Genomic DNA, 23515 nt, shown 5'->3' with positions numbered 1-23515 from the left:
GGGGGGGAGCAGCTCCGGCCAGGCACTTCCAGGGGTCTGAGGAACCTTGACACCTCCAGCCAAACCTCAACCTCCTCCATCCCGCTGCTGGCCACGCTGCAGCTCAGCAGCAACCCCGTCCACCAGCTGACATGAAAACACCCACTGCAGCCACCATCACCCCCCCCACAACTCTGGCCACTGCCTGGCTCCCCCACCAGCCCCCCTGGCCGGGAGCCCCCAGCCCTACCCAGCCAGCCACCCTCTTGGCAGTGGCCTGGGCTCTGCTGGAGGACTACGGGGAGGTGGAGGTGCAGTACCAAGCACCCAGTGCCATGTCTGCCCTTTCCCCAGGCTTCTGGGTTGTTCTCTTACCCAGCGATGATCTTGACAGCTTTAGCTTCTGCCAAGGCTGGAGGGAGGCAGGCAGTCTTTGCTTTCTCTGATGGGGCATGGGAGATGAAGGCAGCTCACTTGAACTTCCACTTGGTGGGGTTTAACCCACCTTTGCCAGGCCAGGTACTTTTGCTTTCCATTAAAGAAAAAGTTTCACCTTTGCCTGCGAGGAGCCCGATCCTATGACTACCACTACAGGGTTTCACTGCTCACAGATGCACCCAAAACTGCTCCATGCAGACAGAGCTCTGCACTGCAGCTGCCTTGCTGGACTAAAGAAGTTCGAATTAAAAATACTTCGGACAACAGCAGTGCTTTTGGGGTGAGATGGTTGCACAAGACAGGCTGAAGCAGTACTGGAATGAATCCACATTCCTCCAGGGCACCACTGGGAAACAGTTACCCTCTGGGAGCAACTACTAATGGAAACCAGAGTTAGCAATTCCCATCCTGTTTGTTGTTTTTTCCCCTAATCCTCAGGCATAACCCAATTTTAAGGGACTTCTGAGTCCATGTGAATCTGTCTCCTGCAGAGACTGTCACTTCTACCCTCACACCCCCCCTTTTTCCTATAGGCATCTAATCTTGACCCTGAATCCCAGGACCAGGACAATCCTGTTTCTATATATTGTTTGCTTTAGAAAGAAACTTAGGGATCAACATCTCACACTTGTTCTACTATGGCTTGGCTACTCAAAGCTTCCCGCACAGGTTCTCGCCATGACCTGGCCCACAGACCATCACGCAATCAGCACCATCCCTCCGACCTTCACAGGCTCTGTCGGACAGCCTTGCACCCAGGACAGCTCCATGGGACCCATTGCAGACGGCCTGCTGTGAAGATTAATCCCTTGGCTTGGTCTCAGCATCACGTTCCTTTTCTCCATGACCCACCTCCAGGGCAGAGGAACATGAAGAGCAGCAAGAGGCCAGGGAGCTTTAAGGAGACCTATGCTAGGTTCAAGACTTACAGAAAATACAGATTCTTTTCTGTCTCGGTTTTGCCCTCAAGCTTATGGCAAAACTTAACAGATTTGCTTTTGCAACAGACAGCTGAAAGAAGGGGCTGGGATGAGGTGAAGGAGGCAGGGCTTGGCCTGCAGTGATTGAAGCTCCTGTAGGTGCAGGTACCTTCACTTCAGTTGATTTTTACCAATTTGGACACAGAGGAGTTCCAGTTTCAGTCACAGAAACTGGGCAAAAATGCACTTTGCTCTCAGCCTTAAGGCAGCCTTTTTTTAACGAGGGGACACCACTCTTGCACAAAAGCCAGCACCTCCCCTGCCAGAGCAATGAGAGACTGCTTTCCTGAGCCTGCTGGCTCATAGCCCCACAAAACTTCCTACAGCCACCCCAGTTTCACCAGTGGTTGCCTTGAGCAGGCCCACAACCTGAAGAAATTTAAGGAGAGACCACATGCAAGTAGGTCTTGCGCATACAACACACTTTATTTCAATCCAGTGCTCCAAGCCCTTTTTTCTGTCCATGCTGCCTGCACACCCTGCAAGTTAAACACCAGCTTTTCCTGCACTTAGGCCAAGCACATGCACCCTGCCGGCTGTGGTACACATTGCCTCTCACAACAAAGGGACAGCTAACTCCATTTCCTTAACTTCTTCCTGGCACTGGCTCTATTTATACTGCACATCGACTGTCAGGTTGGGTAAGGGAGGATGAATTGTCTCTTCCAACTGAAAACGGAGACGCAAGGAACAACTCTTTGCTACCTAAAGAGAAAGAGATGGGTTGATTCTCAGAGGCTTGACAGAAGAGGGAGCAGGACCAGCCTGTGAGCTTGCATGCTCAGGACTGGTACAGGTAGGCGCCACAAATGTGTAGGCACATGGACAATCCTCCATACAGAGATTTAGGGGCATCTGCTGCTACTCCTTCAGCACAAGAAAAAAAAAAAAAAAAAGCACAGTCCTACCCAAGAACAATCAGCACAGCCCTAATTCTTTGTGCTCTTACATGTACTCAGCTTTCAAACATGTGAACAGTGCACACAGTCCCAGTGTTTTGTCAAAGGGAGGAGAAAGGGAATATGTATTCCACAGGGACTTCATGGACTGTATTAATTTCCAAACCAAGCCTATTCAATTAGGAAGAGAAGGGAAAGGGACAGGGAAAAGGCAGGAAGAGGGAACACCACAGGTGATGGCAAAAAAATTTACAATAAAAATACACTTGCTCCCTTCAGCAATGGCCACCAGGGTCAGCCACACTACATGAATATTCTAAGCCACAGCAGCAAGGGAGTAGTATATTAAAATACAAATTAGCCACACACTGCCTTCGACAAATGGACTTGAAAGAAGAAACAAAGGGAAGCACAGTTTGCCCCTCTGACCCAGCAGCAGCAGAAGGGGTCAAGCACTCCCCTGGCTTGGAGAAGCAGGGGCAGCAGCTGCCTTCCTCCTGCACAGTGCTGAATGCCATCAGGGAGGAGCCACAGTCCAATAAAATAAAACAAAATGCACAACTGGGTTGATCCTGATGACAGCTCTTCTGGGCCCCCTGTTAGTCTTGGCACACCCTTGCCAATGCGACCAAAGTGGAGAACTCTTCTTTTCAATTCATGCAGAGCTCAGAGCAGCACTGACTTATCCTAGCGTAAGCACCTGCCCTGCAGACCAGGGAGCCACTTCATGAGGCATAGAAAAAAAAATTCAGCAGGATTTGTCCAAATTTATGAAAGCAGAAGGAAGGACACACCTCCTATGAGGGGGGGTGGGGAAAAAATAAAAAAAAAAGAAAAAGAAAAGAGAAAGGACAGCATGTCTGTATGGGCTCTGGGATCCTCTCCCACCACGCAGCTCTGAGTTCTCTGCTGACGACAGTCCTATGAGGAGGGAAGGGCACAGCAGCACATCTCTTGTCTCTTACAGCTGGTGGAGCGTTTGTAAGAGCATGTGGCGAGCAAATGAACAGGAGTCAAGAGCACGGTTTGGTCTGTGGAAAGAGGAGAGAGAGAGAGATTTAAAATACTAAATTTAAGAGCTGCTTTGTACCTGACTTTGAATGAGCAAATAAACACTATTTCAAATGCACTGGGCTTGCATGCCCAAAAGCCTACATCTTTTCCCCTCGGTTATCTCTTCTGAAACCACTCCCTCATTGCTGCATGGATCACTGCTTCCCACTCAGAGCTTGCTGTGGAAAATTCTCTCTTCTTTGCTGAGTCTGAGTCAGGAAGACAACGACCAAGAATCCAAACATTTATTTCCACAGGTAAAAAAAATCAGCAGCAGATTGTTGATCTCTGCAGCCTGGTGTCTCATTTTGGGTAGAATGAAGTGGGTGGGGGTGGAAGCCCCCTTCCCTCCCTTCTGGCAATGTAATTTTCCATATAGATCCACTGTTTAGAGCCTCAAAACGCAGAAGACAAGCCTGCTTATACTCATATCTTTTCTTGCCAAGTCATCTGCTATCTATGACCCAATGGTAACTTTGGTCTTGGGGCTTTTTAAGTCTTTAAAAGAGGCAAATGTAACCTCCTGCCCTCCCCACGCCTGAGGTCAAGTTAACACCTGACTGGCTTTGCTGGGCCACCTTTCAGGGTGCCTTACAAATAGCCCACAGAACCTGCAGAGCATCTTCTGAAAGGGCCTGGCACAGAGATGGCAATAGCGAGGTCTACCTCACGCAGAATAACCTCCTTGAAACCAGACGATGGTAATACACAGTCACAGCAGGGTTAACACAGGGCTAAATTGCCCTAACATTCCCATCACCTCCCAGTAATGTAAATTTCTGTTTCCACAGGCTAACTGTTCTCTAAGCACCACTGACACTTCCAACAATCTGTATCCACCTATTAGGGAACGTCCACTAAAGAATTTTAATCCAATGTCTTCTACTGTTCTGAGAATGGAAATAATTAATTTTACCTCTCTCGTACCCCACCACAGCAAAACAACTTCTAATAAGCAGAATTAATTAATTGAATCAATAAATTAATTAATAGCAATGAGGCCTACACAATTTGGGGAAAAAAGGTGAGCTGAAATAAAGATTGGAGCTGAAATAAAGATCTAGGTAGGAGCAAGAAGTTCGTCTCTGGATTTATAGTACATGGGCAATAGCTGCAAGAGGCAGTTTGGTATAGGGCTCCATGTCTGCTGCAGTTTAACAAGGCACAACCTGGAGAAGAGTTATCCCCTTTTGCTCCCCCAAGAGCCATTCAATGCCCCACACTGAACAGACGGGACACAATTACAACTTGCCATTTATCTTCAGAGCAGCTGGGTGAGGTATTTCAGTCATCACCTTTGGAAGACCCAGCCCTGTTGGCAATGAGCAGGGTGATTCTGCCTAGGCAACTCCCCGTTTTTGGAAATAGAGAACTGCTGATGTTGATTACAGCCAAGCTCCCTCAGCCTCCTCTCCTAACACCAAGCCTCCTCTAACACCAAGAGCCTCCTTACTTGCTGTGGAGTTAAATTACCTGCCACCCTGTGCTACAGATGTTGAAAGAGGCCAGTGATGTGATCCAATACAACAGCAAAGAGCAGCAAAAAAAAAAACCCCAACAACAACAACAAACACCACCACCTCCAGCAAGTCATAAGTAGGCAGGCAGACAGCCACACACTTTCAGTGTTTCCACCTAAAAAATTATGGAAAAGCACATGTGGATTCACAGCACCCTCTTGTGTCCAAAAAAAATAAAATAAGGACTGACATCAGCAGACTAAGATGGATGCTGCTTACACAGTCCGTATCCATAATTTTATTATTATTTTTGAATGGAGAACACTACCTACATCACAGATTGTCACAAAAGAAAGGAGGAGAATGACTACTCCAGAAGCAAGCCTCTTGCAGCAAAAGGCAGCAGAGCTCTAGCCTAGGCAGCTACAAGAACTTTACAGCTTTAGAAGCCTGAAGCAGCTAAGTGCAATCCTAAAGGAAAAACCTAGACAATATCACAAAAATGTATACCAGTTTGCTGCAAATGAAGGACTCTGTCAAACCCATGAGTGGAAGTAGATTTGTTGCAGAAACAGAGACCAAATGAGCTCTGCAAATTACTATGTTAACCAGTTAGAGGTTTAATTTAAGGTTAGGATGTGATTTTGTTCTGACTGAATTCCAAGGAAATACTAGGGGTGTAGGTAAGCAGTTTTAACTGGACTGTTCTCTCCAGGTAACTGTAAAGGGTTTAACAGCTGCTACCCTTGTTCCCTTAGGGAAAGCATTTTAAGAAATACACATATTTATAAAACACAAAGGTATATTGCTTGTATATAGTGTTGACTTCATTATGCTGCACAGGACATAAGTTTTCCTATGATAATATCACACCTTGCAACAGAGGGGTTTGCAAATCAGAGAAAGTTTCAGCTCCAGGAATTCCATAGCACCAGGGACACTGCAGGCTGCAGGCTTGGCATTAGCACCCTTACATACCAAAGGCAGGCAGACAGATCTGCCTTCTACTGTGAGAAGCTCTTGGCTCTCACACAACTTTTACAGAACATTTAAACAAATCTCACTCTTTCAGAGACTTTCCCCTCTTGTACTTGGTAGTGAAATGCTGGCTGTGGATTCAATGGAATTTTTGTTGATGAATTCATTAAGACCAGAATTTTACTCTGATTTTGTTACATACAGCATCATCTACAGATGAAAAACATTTATTGGTATTTTGCAGGCCTAGAGCCTGGGAGAGGCGTACATAGACACACACAAGGAGAGGGGGACAAGTGTCTTTTGTGAGCAAATTCATTTAGAAGGACACGTCAAGTTGAGTTATGGGGCTACTCTAGGCACTGGAATCTGACATAAGCAATTAGAAGGGTCAAATGCACTGAACCAAAGTCCCCTCTTCTGTATTCCCAGCTTTGAGTGATTTAAAATCCTTTGTTTGGAGGGCTGGGGCTGACACTAACTGGTACTTGTTTTGATCAAGCTGGGTCTCTGCATAATTAGTGCCTGATGAAGTAAGCCATTTTCTTCACCCTTTTATTTTAGGACTGGTATTGGATCCTTACACTGTACATATCTATTTGATCAACAAGCAAGATCACAGACACAGGCAGCAGTGTAGGAAACAGCAGAAATCCAGTGATATGTCTGGAGAACTTCACACAGCAAGTCCTGATACTTCTTGCTTAAACCTATCATGATTGAGTTGGAGGCGTATTTGTTCATTTGGTAAGGCATATGGTCACTGGCTTCTAACTGTCTAATTCTTAGCCTGATCAAGCCAGAGAGGAGACAGGAGACAAACTGTTCCACCAGAAGGGCCTCTAGGTTAGCATTTGCACATGCATAAACAAGCTAGTTACATAGTTTTGTTTTCCAAAACTGACTTTAGCATGGCTGGTTGCTGGACACATACCACTGCTACACATCAGCTTTGACAGCTTCAGCCACACCAACTTGGAAAAAATTCTCCCCTATCACAACTGGCCTGCTTCCAATCCCAGTAGAACTAAGACTGACTACCAATATTTGACTGCATCTCTATTGCCCATGTTTTGTATTGACCACAAGTATTTGATTCCTCTGCTTTTCACCAGCAGAAGATCCCAAGCTTCAACATATTCCCCACACCAGGAAAATCAGGAAGGCGTAAGTCTTCTTCTGGAACCTGCTAAAAAGCTGCTCTCACCCTGTGTGACACATGGTCCATGCTGAGCCAAAGAGCCACTGAGTGCCAAACAGATTTCAGACCTCTGCTGGTTTTGCTTCAAGTGACAATTTTGGACTGTTTCTCCCCTTGACTGCTGAAGTCCTTGCTCTCTTGAGGAAAGGACTATTTGGGGTGTTTTTTCTAAATCACATCAACACTTAAGTTCACACTGATTTAATCCAGAAGAGATACAGATTCCACTGCTATTGCATTATCTACGCTTTAAGACATTAAAGCTGGTGGGGGCAGGAGTTGATTCCATACCTATACCAGAAGTAACAACATTAAATAGAGGCAGGCAGTAAAGCAGCTTCTTCAATACTTATGCTCCCAATTTAGTTCTCAAAAAAATCACTAGCCTTGTTGCTGTCACAGTAGGAACAGTTTCACTTAGGAATAAATTCAGTCTTTGTGTTTTGCACTGGTTTGATCTGCTGGTGTTCAGTGTTACACAGCATGACAATTCAGGTAGAGCTCTGCTGACCATCATACTCAGAAGGATGATTTGGAGGGCACAGTTAGATCCAGTGTGCTCATAGTTCACTCAAGCAGTGGCTAGAAACCCAGCAGGTTTCCTTAAGCTCAAAACACCTCTTCTGTGACTGGCATCAGTCTCTGCTTCAGAGTCAGTTAGATGCAAAGCCAGCTTTCCGCCATTTCTTCTTTAGCGTCAAGACTTTTTACTCTAAACCTTGCATTCTGGAGTAAGCAAGATAAAAGTAGAGGCCCATCAAACAATTAATCCTTAATTTCAGAATAGATATTTAGTGGGCTTTAACAGAACAGCTTGCAGGTAGCTATTAAGCCTCAGTTTCACTAGCTCCCACAGAGAAGGCTGCATGGCAAGTACAATACTCACTTTGTGACAAAAGCTGAGAGAACTGGGGCCAGGGATTTAGGGAAATAATCCTGCTGGACCATATGGTTCAAGGTCATGAGAATACCATAGAGGCTTGGGACAGCTTTGATCTTCTCTTCACTCTGAGAAAAGGACAAGAAGAAGGAAATCAGACAATCACTATTTTATCTAATGCACTCTAGTTCACAGAGGTAATGAATTCTCTGTTGAATGAAGTGCTGCCATACACTGTAGGAGAGAAAGCTGCTCACTAGATTAAGTGCAATGTTCCTCAAGCAAAGGTAGCCAACTCCATAGCTTCCCAGCACCAGCATCTGAAATAAAGCAGCATCAAGAACATTCTAGTACTTACCAATTAGAGCCTAGTGATTGACAGCAGCAGCAATGGGGAAAGGGAAGTAATGAACTTGCAAGTGAAAAAGCCAAATCTTCTCAGAGGCCCCTGTGTCAAAGTGTTCTCCTAAGGAATTTCACCTGACTTTAATTCATAAAAAATTCAGTTGCCTTAATTATACAAATTTTTCGTGTATTATTCTGTAGCTCATTTTTGTACCATCTCCAGTTCTTTGGCAGGCTTCCTCCAGAACTTGATGTAGTATTCCCAGAACTGGTCTCTCAATTATGTACAAGATAAAGCTACTAGTCATCCCTATTGCTGTTGCCCTGCTTATACAGTGCATAAGTTATTCTTGCTCCTAATGTGATGCTAACCTACATGTCCCAACTCTTACATTGTTTTCATTTATTTCTCCACTACCATCCCAACTGAAGCCCTTCACTCTGTAGGCAGGATCTGGACCTGTGTTTCTAGGTGTATGACCTTGTATTTCATGGTGCTAGGAATACCTGTTGCTCGTGTACTTCCAGCTATGTGGGACAGAAAATGATGGAAGCTGCTCCCTTCTCCACATATGCCTAATCCATCAACAATGCTCTATCACAGAGGACAAAAAAATCATCTGGCTGATCCTGAAGGGCTTTATTATCAACGCCACTTCCTGGTCTGAAAAAGTTCTTCTAGAACACAAGTCTGTAACTTGTGCCTCATGCATATTTGCTGTTTTCTGTATGGGATAAGAGGTAGGTGGTAGTCCCCAAAACAAGCATTCTGCAGAACAGAAACCATCTCTGGTTCTGTTGAACTGTCCAAGAAGTGGGAAGCCCAGCATTGGTCCAATGTACACAAGGAAAGGCTAAGCTCAATCTTAGGAAATTAAGATGTATCCAAGCATGTCAGCAGCTGTCTGCACCCCAAGCTGGATATTACCAGAAGGAAATCTATAAACATAATTAAGAGCAGGCAGCTACAACATAGATTACAGCTATTCTGTCATTTAGAATTGTCTTGGTCCAAGTTTTGATTCTCAGCTTCTAGGTCTTGAGGCAGCAAGAAGCATTAACCCTTGTAGCACAAGTAGGCAAAGGTGCTCCTTAAGTTTGCACACAGAACCTCTCACCAGTCATCCCACTGAAAGTAAAGCTACGGGTATTCTAATGCAATTTCCAGGTTTCCTACTGACCCTCCATCCTTTCTTCTGAGAAAGTTTATTTCCTGTAACTACATACTTGACTCTAGTATTTGGCAAAAATACTCCAAAGCATGATGTTGAATGCTATTGATCATGCTACTATGCTATAGCTTCAGATGCTATTCAACCTTAGTCCTATGCACCACAAAATGCTCTACTCAATGCATCTGAACATGCATGAGTAGTTGGATATATGTTTTTGAGCCATGCTAAGAGGTTCCCTAAAGGACCACATTAACTAATAATATTGTAGATTAGACTCCTGGACATGGCTTTTTATAGACATCATAGTCCAGCAGCAGCACTATTTCCTTACCTAACCCTCCCTGCCTCTAGGGGATGACTGAGAACACAGAGCACATTAAGCAGAAGAGGTACAAAGAGCTGACACCTCCTTCATCCTAATGCAACCTTGTAATTTGCAGTTTCTGCTGGACCTGCAGACTTCCATTGTCCCTGGGCATCAGGCATGCACAGGCACCCAGCTGCTTCCATGGCAACATAATTACCCAAAACCCAGCCAGTCTGGTCTTAAACAGCCAAAACAACCATAACTTAACTCTTTCCTGCTTCCTCACCTTAAGCAGTCCCATATGGATCAAGAGGCTTGTGATAAATGCATCTGAATTAAATGTGGCAGAAGTGAAGGCTTTTCTCATCAAGGCATCTAAAAAGAAATAAATGCATCATATTAAACAGTATAGAAAGGGATGCTGTTACGGATTTTAAGATCAAGATTGATCATACAGGACCTCAGGGAATATCAGCTGTTAAAGGAGTTTTGGGAGGTAATATCTGTTAAGATTCCAGTTGTCTTTGCGGGGACTAGGTATAATCTCTGAAACACTGAGACAGGTAAACCCCAGCCCTTAAGTACAAGGCCTGATACAAAGGGAAAAACAAACAAACAAAACACACACACACACACACACCCCAACAAAAACAGCAAAAAAAACCCCCAAAATTCTCACACTGCCAAGCTTCAGATGCTATTCAACCTTAGTCCTATGCACCACAAAATGCTCTACTCAATGTATTTGAACATGCATGCTATGTGCGTACATGTGTATAAATACGATCAGATGAAGCAGAGCAGCAAGAGTTAGAGCCTTGACATTGTAAAGGCCAGCAAGAATTCACCTTTCATTTGAAACCACAAGGAATGAGAACACAAAGAAAACTTGTTCAGCTGTTTTCTGGGCTCCCTCAGGACCAATATTCTCCCACAAGCTATGGGCAAACTAGTGCTTTAGCCTCTCATGTCTACAAGGTAGGCAAGGTACCCGTTTTGACCTCTGACCATTCTGGTTTCTTGCAATGAGCAGAACCCCCTAGAGCAGCTGTAGAACAGTGTCAGACGTTAACCAGGGACCTCACTGTGAGCTGATGGTTACTTCTCTGGAAGGAGAGTAATTGCCAGGTTCTACCCTTCCCTTAGGAGCAGGAGTAGTAAGGAACAGCTATCAAGATAAATACGTACACAAGCACACTTCAGACAACAAAAATATCCTGTGCTCCATTTTTTGTTGGAGACAACTCACTAACAGGCATGAGCCAAGGCCAACACTAGCTCAATGAGATGCCAACTGACTATTTTTGGTTGATTGGACCCATAATCAACTGCAGAGAACTCTATTACATTACTGTTTTACAGACAACAGCTAACAGTTTTACCATGTCTGTGTATTCCAAACTAAGAAATCCAAACGAGGGAAATGCACATTTGTTTGCAGTAAATCACTCTAAGTGGTCTTAAAAATAATTGATCCAGTTCTTTTGCACAATATTGATAGGTAGCTCATGTATGGGAGAACTGTACTGTTGGGGGATTTGAAAAAGATGAAAGTCAGTGGTCAGATGCCTGGGAGCATTTGGAAGTTCTTGTTTCTGAGTGAGAACATGGAGGGATACTATTAGTCCATGCCAAAAAAAAAAAAAAAAAAATCAGACCTAACCCAAATCACTGCTCCAGAATATACAGTGAGGAACAGTCCCTTGCCTGTACATTAGCTTCTGTGCCTTATCCCATGTTGCAAATCTCTGCTTCCTGAAGAAATTAAAGATTTTTCAGACTTGTAAGAAGAGACACTAAGAGGTCTCTCTTTACACTCTCTTAATACTACACTGGAGAGGCTACTTCCTGCAAAATGCTTTTTAAATAAACAGCCTTGAAAAAGTAACTGACAGAGGACTACTGGCTATTGACAGCCTAGCATCAAGGAGATGCAATAAGGGCAGCACAGGTCCACTAAGACAGCAGTTACAACTGACAGTCATCATCAAGCTTTGGGAGCACAAGATATGCTAAGTTCAGAATCAATCTCTGCTTTCACTCCACACAACAGCATGGCACAGCTTGGTACTTTGTTATCTGGGGTTTCCTGCTGCCAGGGACAAAACAGTCCAATGGCCTGGCCCAGAGGGGCCTTCCTCTGCATCGCACTGGTGTCCTTGACGCTGAAGCAGGTCACACCGCAAAGTGAAGAAAGGCCCAGTCACCTGTTGTTTCATGCACTGCTGTTTTCACTGGGGCTTCATCTTTGAAGACTGAGGATATCCTTAGGAGAGCTGTAACAACTTTCTCTACATCAGATGTATCTGTCTGAAAGACAAGGGAAGAAAAAAAAAAAATCAGGGGCCATTCAGTTCACTGCTCACCAGCTACAGATGTGTCTCTGCTAGGGCTGTGACAAGAATTACAGCCTTCAGCTGACATCAGGTTTTCCCTTGGCCATATCACAAGGCATAAGCAACACTGTGAAGCAAAGTTATTCTATGTAGAAGCTCTGGGCACCAGTATAGGCATTAACTGCATCATCTGCTTCCATAAGGTTCCTCAGGATCACTGGGGAGAAGATGCAAATGTAGGTCTCGAGAGAAAGTTATCACCTTTGAGGATTAAATGATTCTGAGAGACAATCAAGCACAGAAGACCACTGGCTCACCTACCTGCTGAGCTATCAGCACAGAGCACTTTGGTCCTAGTCGCAGCAGCTTCTCTGGTGATGGGAAAGCAAGGAACGTGGCAATGTCCACAGGAGGAGATGGTACTGGAGTTGAATCCTGAAACAGGCAGAATCCATCTCAAGTTTACTCTTGGAAGTAAGTAAATTGGTTCAGCAGCAAAGGCACATAGGACAGGTCAGGACGCAGGTACATCAGGTCAGGATTTATTCTATTTGAAAACTGTTTGAGGCTGGAATGAGCCCAGAGTTGGAATAGCCAGAATAAGCTAGCACAACTGCATGGTATTGCACGTACAAGGCTCCCACCATTTTCTGGACATGGGAAGACTTTTTCTACCCATGTTTGTTACAACCACTACTCAGCCTTTCCCTCCATGCAAGTGTGCATATGCACACTTTAACAAAACATGTTTCCAAGTAATCCATTTTCTTTATTTCCTGCATGTTATCTCCCTGACTGTTACTACAGTGCCAGCCCATGCAGGAATATGAACTCCCGCCAGCACATCAAGTTCAGACTCGCTCCAGTTCTCATTTCCTCCTTTACTCTCCTCCAGCTGAAGAAACAAGAATGCATCTGGAAGTAAGCTTACTTGTGAATCAATTATCTTCTTAGGAGTCAGTGACTCCTGTTCTCCCTGTCCTCTCTCCTTCAGCTGTTGCTGTTCTTCCTCCTCCTCTTCCTCCTCCTCTTCATCTTCATCCTCCTCCTCCTCTTCATCATCTTCCTCCTCCCCTTCATCATCACTAAGGTTTGAGAGTTACATGTTACATTAATTACACACTTGTAATTCCTGTACACTGGAACTCAAACATTTTTTCAAGAACAAAAAAGCAGCCTCTCCTCAAGTCTTACTACCACAAGTACATCTCCACCTACAACAGATTAAGAGGACACTCAGGCTTCAGTCACCCTGTGGACAATGACAAGCAAAGAGCGAGGAATACAATCAATAATTAACACTGAGATAAGTCCATCAATGAAAACAAGACACAAGGCTTATCCTGCTTTGGAATCCCTTGACTGTGCTGCACACTCAGACCAACATCCATCTGCAGTGTTACAGTCCTTATTTTAAAACAGATAGGTGAATGAAAGTATTGATGAAAACTGTTGAAAAATTTCTGATTTCAGTTCTGGTACCCTGCCTACCTCAAAGATCCCAGCACAGCTGCCATATTGAAGCCTTCAAGGATCTCCTGGAGCTGCTCACATCCCTCTTCTCCCAGACAGTTACCTAGGTTGACAGAAGAAAGGGAGCAGACTTAACAGATGCATACAAGTTTGTTCTTGAGGATTTAGCTGTATAACCTTGTCTACCTGTTATTTCTGAAATCGAACAGTTATCAGTCATTTCTACACAACACCTTAGAGACAGCAACACAGACTTCAGCTGTCAGAATCAAACACTTGTTAAAGCAAATTTCAGCAGCATTACATGATGGTTGGAAACAAACCAATCCCCTAATTTTTCAGAGTGTCTTTGAGAGACTTCCTGCTAGTTCTATAAAGAGCTCTTGTTCTCAGTGATTCTAAAACAAAGACACATGGCACAGTACCACCAAAATGCAGTGACCCAAGGTATGAACAGCAAAAGCCAGCACTGGTCAAAGTTCTCCCACTCTTCTGCACAGATGCACACAGAGGGTTTTGTTTGCAAGTATGAAATATCTGATATCACAATGAACAATTAAAAAAGTTTTACTGAAAACAGGTATAGGTATCAGTTTAATCTTTCCACCTTAAGAGATGTACCAAAACTGCTTAACTTTAACAATTAACTGAGTTCATGGCTTAAGAAAACTTTCAGGATCTAACTGCTTCCTGTCCCAAGGTCATCCAAGTTCAGCTACTCTGAGTACCATTTTTTAAATGCTGACAGTTGCAAGACTAAAATATGTGATACTGTCAACATTCTTCCTAGTGGTTTCTTGTTGGGATCAGACTAGACATACTTTGACCTAGCAAACTTACATACCATTGAGATCCAACTTCTCCAACTCTGCCTTATCTTCAATAGCTTCAGCAACAGTCAGAGCAGCATCTCGTTTGATCTCACAGAAGGACAAATTCAGTTCCTAAGAAACAGAAGAACATTTCTTTGCAGAATTCCTATTAACATCCATCATTTCCACAAGCTTCACGTGCTCACAAGTGTTCTGGAAAGAATCTCATTAGAAGAGGCTCTTAGCAAAAAAAAAAAAAGTATTTTTAATTGGAAATAAATAAAACCTGACACATACTCCTACTTCATATATCTAAAAGAGGCATTTTGAAACATACTATTGTAAAGAGCAGCACTGCTGAAGGTAACCACTTTACTAGAATAGCCACAGAGACCAGAGCATTTTGACTGCTCACCAAAAAGGTAGTAGACATTTAAGTACTTAGCTAACTGGAGATCCTCACTTATCCAAGGGTCACAAGAACATTCCAGAATTCACACACAAGCAAGTCTTACTGAAGAAGGGTAGCTACTATACTAAATGGACTGCACATTTGCTTTTGAACAATTACATTGCAAATTAAGGCCTTCAAAACACAAACTGTGAGTGGTACTACTGATAAACAGAGACAGCAGACAAACAGTGTGGACAGACTAGTAAGAGTAAAGTTATTCAACAGCCAGGCACCATCCCCCACCATTCCACACTGTGCTCAATCAATCCTTTCCTGAGAAGAGATTTAATATTAACAGCAAAAGGGAAGCAGTCCTTGAACAGAATGAATCAGCTATGATTGCTTCATGCTACGCTCCCTTAAACACTTCTGCTCTAGAAAAAAAAGGATTTAACCTGTGGCTGTTCATCTCAATACCCCCATGAGAACCCCTACTTAAGTTTTCCTGGGAGATTCAGACATAAGCTCCAGTAGAACCAGCAGAAGCCTGAGCAAGGGACCTCAACACCACAAAGCACCTACTTCTTTCTGTACCAGGTTCATATATGTAAATAAATATTAGCACTTAGCTGAATTTTGGTCTTTGACTGTAAGCTTGCAAGATTAGGAATTATGTATTCAGCATCTGTCCCAGTGCAGTTGTGACCCATGGCAGGTGTTTCTAGAGATCCTAGTTTACATACATTACTGACTGGACTTAGGCCTGTCTAGAATGTTGTCAAACGCAAGTCCTGTGCAAATACTGATGTAGGAGGCTGTGATATTGCCAAAAACCTAAAAATATTTGGACCTTTGATACATGCACTAACAAATAAAGAGCATTAGTTGTATGAACTCTGAAATGCTGAAGAGACTAAAAGCTGTTCATGAAAAGGAACGTATCAGTCCCCACTCATGACCCTCTGAGAGGTTCTAAAGTCAGATACTTCCATTACCAGATTTCTTGAATAGCACTTGCTCTGCTGAACCAACAGCTTCAAAAACATCAAGTGGAGTCTAAACAGATCACTGGTACACCTCCATGTAGAATAGTCTCAGCTGGATGTGGCAATGCCACTGATTTACAATACAGCTTATTGCTTTTGAGTTGTGAGCACAGAGCCTGCACTGAAATGAATCCCACTTTAAAATAATCAGTAGTGCTAGGAGAATGGACAGAAAACCAGGAAATGGGAAACAAAGCATTTTCAAAAGAGATTCAAAGCTGAACACCAAGACGACAATACCTTTAATTTATGAAGCCCTTCTTTAACAGCATCAGCAATAGCAACAGCACCCTTTGAACGCACCAGGCAGTCTCCAAAGTTGATCACTTCAATCTGCCGAAGCGCCTTCAGAGTCTGCAAGGCAGCACAAATTTCAAAGTACAGACTTGCAAGGAAATGAATCTCCTATCACTCCTGGAAGGTCATCTTTCCCACCGCAGCATGTCATGTGGCTCCACCAACCCAGAGGTGCTAATGCTAACTGTATTTGAGGAGACTGGGAGGCAGAAGACAAACCCAAAGCAACTGCTTAGAACAACTCACCTCTGCCATGGCCACAGCTCCTTTCTCTGTGAAGGTGTTGTCATTCAAGTTTATAACCTTAAGCAGCGGGTTGATAGCAAAGGCCTGGGCCAGTGCCGTGATGCCAGGATGGTTAATTCCATTCTGTGGCATATGGACCTCTTCTAGAGTCCCAATGATCTGGGAAAAGATGCAGATGAAAAAAAGCTGTTAGGAGACATAGTTCAACTCCAGATTATAGTGTTCTATTCTAGGATTTGCTTAAAATTGTTTTCCTCCAACTCAAAACTCCATTAGCTCTTCTACATAGAACTATTTACCAGGAATTATGTCACAAATCCAAGGGAAATTGCGGGCTCATGGCAAGTGTCAGATTAATATAAAGCCCCCGATTCTAAGAGTCCCAAGTAGTATCTTCCCTCTGTGTCTGCTCTAGGATACCTTAAAACATGAGTTCTTCACCTGTGGTTCAACACCACTGAAACAGACCAAGTAGCATCACTGGATACAATATTTTTTAAATTAAGATCTACATTTCACCCTGACTGCAGAAGCAAACCCGTAAGAAAATTAGTATGAACACTGTTTATGGACTAAACAGCATGTCACAAAACACAATGAATCCCATTTTGGTAGTGCCATTCAGTCTGAATTCCTCATGAATCACTTTGTTATGTGCCTCTCAAGTATTTAAGAAGTCTTATTTTTGCCATGATTGCTGATTGGTCAAAATCACATCCAGACAGCTCTTTACAAAAAAAGAACAACCTATAACCTGTGATATCATTATTAATATACCTGAAAATATACATTATAATTCAGAAATTGCTTTTAACAGCAGTGGAGGAAGGAAAAGGAAAGTAGATAGCCCCAAACACAGTGAATTCTCTTCATCCAACAAAAGCGCAAGTTGGCCAGTGACAGCTAGAGAAAGCTAGGCACCACTTAGAGACCTCACAGGATGATCCTAGCGAAAACACTAGGTTGCTTTTGCCAGATGATTAAACAACTAGGCAGAGAGGCACTCAAGAGGTCAGCTGGTACACCTACCCCAGTGCCAGATAACCTCCCTTAGCACAGAGGGAGAAAAAGGAATAGGACTACTATTAATCTACTCAGGAGACGCCTATTTCTCCCTCAAGTAACTAATTTACACAGCCACTAGTTATGTGTTTGGAAACTTACACCACAAACATTCAGTCATCAGTTCTAATTGCACTTGTTGAAGACTCCAGTTTCAGCAGCAAACATCATAACTTTAGTAAACCAACAATCAGGCCCTGCCTCCAAGGTGAGGCAAGCTCTGTATGCATTATCTTTAACATTAGCACTTAAGCACACCTTGCTCCAATTTGCTGTCAAGAAGCTCTGGTTTGCTACTTACCCCAAAGGCTTCAGCCAGGGCAGTGGCACCATCATTCTCCAGACGGTTTCTGCCAGCCACAAATATTTTCAAAGCAAGCGGCTTGCCCTGGGCACTTGATTTCCTGTGACACTCTTTCAGAGCGGTTGCCAATATCTAGAGATAAAACAAGCAGTTTATACTACCTCAGCATCTCATTCTGAAGGAATCCAAACGTGTTTTGTATATCCAGCTCTAGAACTGGACGATCACCAACCTTCCAACCTCAACCATTCTGTGATTTGGTGTAGGGCAGTCTGGAGCCAAGTGCTGGCTCTGACCTCATTCCCAAAAAGGAGACAACCCTTACCTTGCCACCACCAATGCCCATGCCACAGTTATTGAGCTTGAGTTCCTGCAGAGTGTAGCACGCGGGGCTCTTCAGCAGGGCCTCAAAGCCACGCACACCATCTGGGCCAAAGGCATTGTCACTCAGGTCCAGCTCCACCAGTTGGGCTCCAGCAGTGATGAGTGCATCCCCCAAAGAGATCTGTAAGGAAACAGATGGCAGTGGGTGGGAGGGAGGGAGTGGATTGACTTTTAGTGACAGCATCACTGCAGTGGCTAGGTATGGAGTGATTCTGCAAAAAAATTCCACTTTGAAGACATTCAGCAAAGCTGCATAGGGAAATAAAACTTTAGAGCTAAAGCCAGAGAAGAAGTTGTGCGAATTAAGCCAAAGATAACCATAAGGCAGTTACCAAGAAGTTATCCCATCCCTTTAGGTCAAATGCTCATTTTTCAAAGTGAGTTTCTCACTCTACACTGCTAAAAGAAATATTGTTTTCATTCTGTTGAGTTTATCATGTTCTTGCTTCACAGGACTCAAGGAGGTAGGGAGCTCCAAATGCTCTTGGAAGAGATGGCCATATGCTTTTATTTAGAAAGCTTAGTTCCCATTCTATCCATCAGGTCATGAGGATGTTTTCCCCAGTGACAAGGTTCTTCACTAGCATGGACCTGCATTTGGCCTTTTATCAACTCTTCTCCACCTCATACAGAAGGAGCAAAAAAGAATCACTTGCCTATTCTGAGACACTTAGTGTTAACGGTGTAGAGAAAGATCAATTCTGTGCTAAAAAACATACTCCCACAAAAAGAATGACAGGTGAGAAAAGAAGTTATATTTGTCAGAAGTCTCAGATCTAGTTTTTACTTACCAAAGCAGGAGGGATCTCAGACCTTAGTCTCCCTGTGAACATGTCACTCCAGTGACACCTCTAAAATAAAAAACCATACAGATAGAAACCATTAAAATATTTAGGACAACATAGTTGTACAGAGGTTTACACATACAAGCTACATTACATCATGGGGGACAGCTTAATACTGTCTGCCTTCCCTTGGGCTTGTCATTTGATTGTACTAAAGCGCTACAAGAACTAACGTTACAATTATTTCACTTGCAAGGACATAAAGCCACTGAAGTGCACATTGTAAATAAAACAAGAATTCTTGCTTGCATTCAAGCTGGAATTCTTTTCTGCCGAGAAAACTACCACAGGAAAAAGAAGCAGGAAATTGAAGGATACATTAGGAATGCATGTTTTACTAAGGTATGGAGCTCAACAATCTGAACTTACTTGAAAAGCCACACCTGGGTGATTAACGCGAATCAATGTTTCACGCTCCTCTCCTGCAAAGGACAGTGCCTCTAGCAGGACAGCATCCTCCTAACATTAGGCTAGAACAGTAGTAGGGAAGCATAGCTTGGACATGGAAAAACCTCCTGGTGCATTTCCTCCATTATTTCCTCCCTATTCAGGCATTCTCTGAAGACTCATTCTTCAGAAGATCTGATCATTCTCCAGAAGATATGACCCAGCTTTTCCATTAGAACTTAAGTTTTGTTGCCACAGTTCTTTGTTTACAGATCCCGCCTCTGCAGAGAGGCTCTTCCTTGCACAGCTTCCCAGCTTTACGATTGGAAGCCTTCTGAACAGGAACAGTTAGGAATGCAGAAAATGTTCCTATTATCCCAAAGTCCCCATGTTCTGCCATATTTTCATATGGTTGTTCCTCCTACTGGAAGAACCACCAAGCAACCTTTGGGGCTAACTCAAGGCACGCTACTGCAGGAAGAGTATTCTCTACTTCTTCCCTTTCACCACCACCCACTTGAGGATCTCACCTTGAGCTCTGATTTCTTCTCCAAGGCTTTGGCAATGACCTTTGCTGCCTCCACACCCACTGTGTTGCCTTCCAGACGCAGTGCTTCCAGGCCATCAAATTCCTCAATTTGCTTGATCACTTCTTCAGCTGCAAAAAGCAGATAGTCTAGTTGGCCTTTTAACTGTCATCTTGGGTACCACAGTAACACTCTGATGCAGCAATACTTGCTCAACTCTACCCTTAGTGAAAACAGCTGAGCAATGTTATCTGAAAGAATCTTGAAACAGCAGTGGAGAGCAGAGCTAAAATGTCAGGTCACTAGAGAGAACGTTCTCCATTCCCCACCCTGCCTTTTCATAATTTATCTCTAGTTCTATTCTCTGATAGCTATCCTCCTATTTGCAAAAGTAAGTTTCCTTACTTACTCCTAAGTAAGATTCCTCTGCCATTCAGCACATGGTTTAGGAGCAAGAGTGCATGTGCCTACAAAGATGCAAGGACTAAGCTAAAAGTTAATGGGAATTGGTGCCACAGCAACAGGAAGAAGTTCCCACTGACTGACAAAAGTGGATGCCCGTTTAGCAAATATGTCAGGGTGGAACAATTTAACTCGAGGGCAAGACACAGGAGCAGGCTGCAGACTCTCTTCTGTCACTGGGCATTTGCTATCATTCCCAAGCTCCAAAGCCTTTCCCCATAGTTCAGTGGCTTTGCACTACATTGAAATTTTTTACAATGAGGGTAGTGAAACACTGGAACAGGTTGCCCAGAGAGGTAGTAGATGCCCCATTCCTGGAAACATTCAAGGTCAGGCTGGATAGGGCTCTGAGCAACCCGATCTAGCTGAAGATGTCCCTGCTCATGGCAGGGGGGGGTCGACTAGATGACTTTTAAAGGTCCCTTCCAACCCAAACTATTCTATGATTCAGAGATACTAAAATGGCATATAAAAAACCATCACCTTTGGAATCAGTAAAAAAGGTATGCACTATAGCGAATAATCTATAGCAAATATATACATATTCTCCAGATATTTACTACATTAGCAGCCACTGCAAGACATTTTTAATTGGGAAACACACATATACCAGCAAGAGGTATTCCAGGGGAAAAAAACAACCAACCAACCAAACAAGAGTCTAACCAGTTGATCAGAATTTGGGAAGAAACTGAACTATTGCAGCGGACTAACGTATCAGCCCATTCCTCTTTGCAAGTCTTTGAAGCATCTACTTGTTCCAAGTGCTGTCATGCACTTGCTTACTCTTTTTAAAAGGAGCACTGACTTCTAACGCACAGTGACTGCCAAAAGGACTTGGAAAGAACAGCAAGAAAACAAGAATCACACACCAGAGTCCCAAATCCCAATTCTGCCAGCTGTAGCACTGCCAGCATAGCAGGTCAAAGCAGGGTACAAGAAGGGAAGGAAGTGTCTCTATCAGAAGCAGCTGTAGGTGAAAGACCCTTCCATCACAGCTAATATTATGACAGCTTGGCCATGCAGGATTAGCAGGAGGTTTACCACAAGACTTTAGAATTTCAGGGAGACACTTCCCAAACACAAGGGTATTTTCTCTTACCATCTTCAGCTGTATTGAGTTTAAGGCTCTGGCCTTTGAAGCTCAATTGTCCACCACCCACTTTGGTTTTGGCAAGCGACTCCGCAAGCTTAGTGATGTCTTCTGATGCCATTTTTCTGCTTTTCCAAATGTTAAGAGCTGTCAATTAAAAGAAACTGTCAACATAAAAAAGCAAACTACAATATATAATCTGTATGAATAATCATATTTATTTGAACACTAATGTGGTTTTTTGCTCCTGAGATACTGAGTTTTCAGTGTCATTAGGGTTTTCCCCAGAGCTCATTTATGACAGCTAGGCTAGATTAATATTCCAAAGCCAGCCAGTCAGATGGTGTTGATTCTTCCAATACTGATGAGACTTGGGTTTTGATGGAATTGTTATACTTCATAAATAATCGGTAGCTAAAGCTATGGATTAAGGCCACATTAAAACATTTTACTCTTTCTGCAATGCTTTTACAATTAAAATGTAACATTCCTCTCTCCCCAAACCCCATCCTTTAATTATACACACTGCACATTTCCCCTGTTCTCCAACGCAAGCTAGAATGAACACAACTGTTTTTTCTTTTCAGTGATATCCCCAGTAGTGCCCTCGTCAGCACAGTTCCAGAACCACCGAGTTGCTGAAAACATCATGTGTGTTGCATACAAAACTCTCTCTCAAGTTTATGGGTTCTCTTTCCTTTCGGATGTCCCACACAGATTTGTCACACACATTAAACAGGATGATCTTACACTGATGATGAATTAGCAACCATTTTGCCTTGAGGCACAAGTTTGAAGCTAGCCATGCCTAGTAGCATCTGCATACCATTATTTAATGAATATCAATCACTGTGTGAAGTAACTGGCCTCCATTCATTCAGCAGGATAAACAAAGCATGTTTCTTATCCCAGCACCTCTGCTGGGATAAAAGACTACACACAACTAGTGCTTAGAAGCAACATACTTAGAAAACAGACTTCTGGTATCAGTGGGGATGAAGGTTCATTCCTACAACAGAAAACTGGTTCCCTTCCATTCTTGTCTGACTTAGAAGTGGGCCCACACTCTCGCAGCTCTTTGAGCTCAACAGCACTGGTTTCAAAACACCCCCTAAGTGAAAGCTGTACATACATACTTTCCTCCTGATGGCTAGCTGTGAAGTATTTGCCTTCAGCTTCCCCAGGGTACAGCTTCTCTTCAGCCTTCATTAACTTTAGTATTGATTTGGAACACAGGGGGAATGAAAACATCCCCAAGGTTGATCAACATCACTTCTCTAGGATGACTGTCCTCTCAAGTAGGTGCTACCAGGAGAAAGACGCTCACATAACTTACTCTACCCCTACCAGGCCACACAGACACCAGACTGATGGACATTCCCAACCTCTGCCAATCCAACACCGAGAAGGGAGAAAGAGAAGACATCCTCCAACCCGTGAATGCTTTACCAGACAGGAACAAAAGTTAGGATCCAAAGAAGTCAGTCAGCTCACCCAGTTCAATTATTAACTTTGCTTTTAAATACCTCATCACTCTACTGTTTAAAAAACGAGTTCTGTTCTGCTATGATGCTCTTCTATACTCTACATGTGTACTTGGTCTCTTCGCTTCTCTTTCCCTTAAATCCCCTCTTACTTTCCTCGTCTTACAGGCTACTTCCTAATTTCAACATAAGAATTCATCATCGCATCCTGAAGCATGTTTTCTTGCAAACACGTCAGTCACACCGAACTCTCAACCTACCAGAGGTCTCTTCGCTGCTAGTTCTTCTGCACGGAAAGATTTAAAAAAATATAAATAAATAAAAATTGAAGAGTTAGTACGCTTGGTGAATAAAACCAAGATCTGGAAATGGCTGAAGAGAGGCTACCTCGTTACTTAAAGACTGTACGAAGCCGTACGCTTCTCGACCGTCAAAAAAGTTGGTTCGGCCGAACGCTTTATTTACAACAGTTCGCCCACGCCAACAGACAACACGCCGGCTACCTGCTGCGCTCTCCCACGGAGGACCCTGGCTCTGCTCTGCCCTCCCGGCAGCGGAGGGCCCGGCTCCCGGCTCCGCTGGGTGACAGCTCCCTCCCGCCGCCGCCCGAGGGCTCCTCTCTTCCTCCGAGGGAGCTGCTCTCCGCGGCGGCCGCCGTGACACACACA

The 23515-nt window shown here is 43.6% G+C and overlaps 2 protein-coding genes across 5 annotated transcripts in view; both read right to left on the bottom strand.

Annotated features, from left to right (window-relative positions):
- Positions 1–420, bottom strand: part of CHADL (chondroadherin-like) — a 6442-nt gene extending 6022 nt beyond the window's left edge. The window contains exon 1 of the mRNA XM_010562119.1: positions 355–420. The gene's annotated coding sequence lies outside the window, so the exon portion shown is untranslated. The remainder of the gene's footprint in view (positions 1–354) is intronic.
- A 2685-nt stretch (positions 421–3105) lies between these two features.
- Positions 3106–23408, bottom strand: RANGAP1 (Ran GTPase activating protein 1). Of its 4 annotated transcripts, XM_010561748.1 has the most exons (17): positions 23351–23408; positions 23108–23133; positions 21373–21510; positions 19812–19939; positions 18841–18900; positions 17991–18170; positions 17663–17797; positions 16300–16458; positions 15997–16110; positions 14349–14448; positions 13523–13607; positions 12963–13116; positions 12353–12466; positions 11903–12005; positions 9982–10070; positions 7875–7996; positions 3106–3327 (listed from the first exon to the last, which is right to left on the bottom strand). In XM_010561748.1, exons 3-17 carry the CDS (start codon positions 21482–21484, stop codon positions 3258–3260), a joined length of 1725 nt encoding a protein of 574 aa, XP_010560050.1. In that variant the 5' UTR covers positions 21485–21510; positions 23108–23133; positions 23351–23408; the 3' UTR covers positions 3106–3257. The 4 variants fall into 4 exon arrangements, with proteins under 4 accessions (XP_010560050.1, XP_010560138.1, XP_010560227.1 ...); XM_010561836.1 differs by lacking the exon at positions 23351–23408 and having other exon boundaries at positions 23104–23144; XM_010561925.1 differs by lacking the exons at positions 3106–3327; positions 23351–23408 and adding an exon at positions 7331–7714 and having other exon boundaries at positions 23108–23172.
- Between the last annotated feature and the right edge of the window lie 107 nt (positions 23409–23515).

Source organism: Haliaeetus leucocephalus, unplaced genomic scaffold (assembly GCF_000737465.1).
Source record: "Haliaeetus leucocephalus isolate CR32 unplaced genomic scaffold, Haliaeetus_leucocephalus-4.0 Scaffold0, whole genome shotgun sequence".
In the NCBI taxonomy this organism is placed as follows: Eukaryota; Metazoa; Chordata; class Aves; order Accipitriformes; family Accipitridae; genus Haliaeetus; species Haliaeetus leucocephalus.
This window is presented reverse-complemented; position numbering and strand designations above follow the sequence as displayed.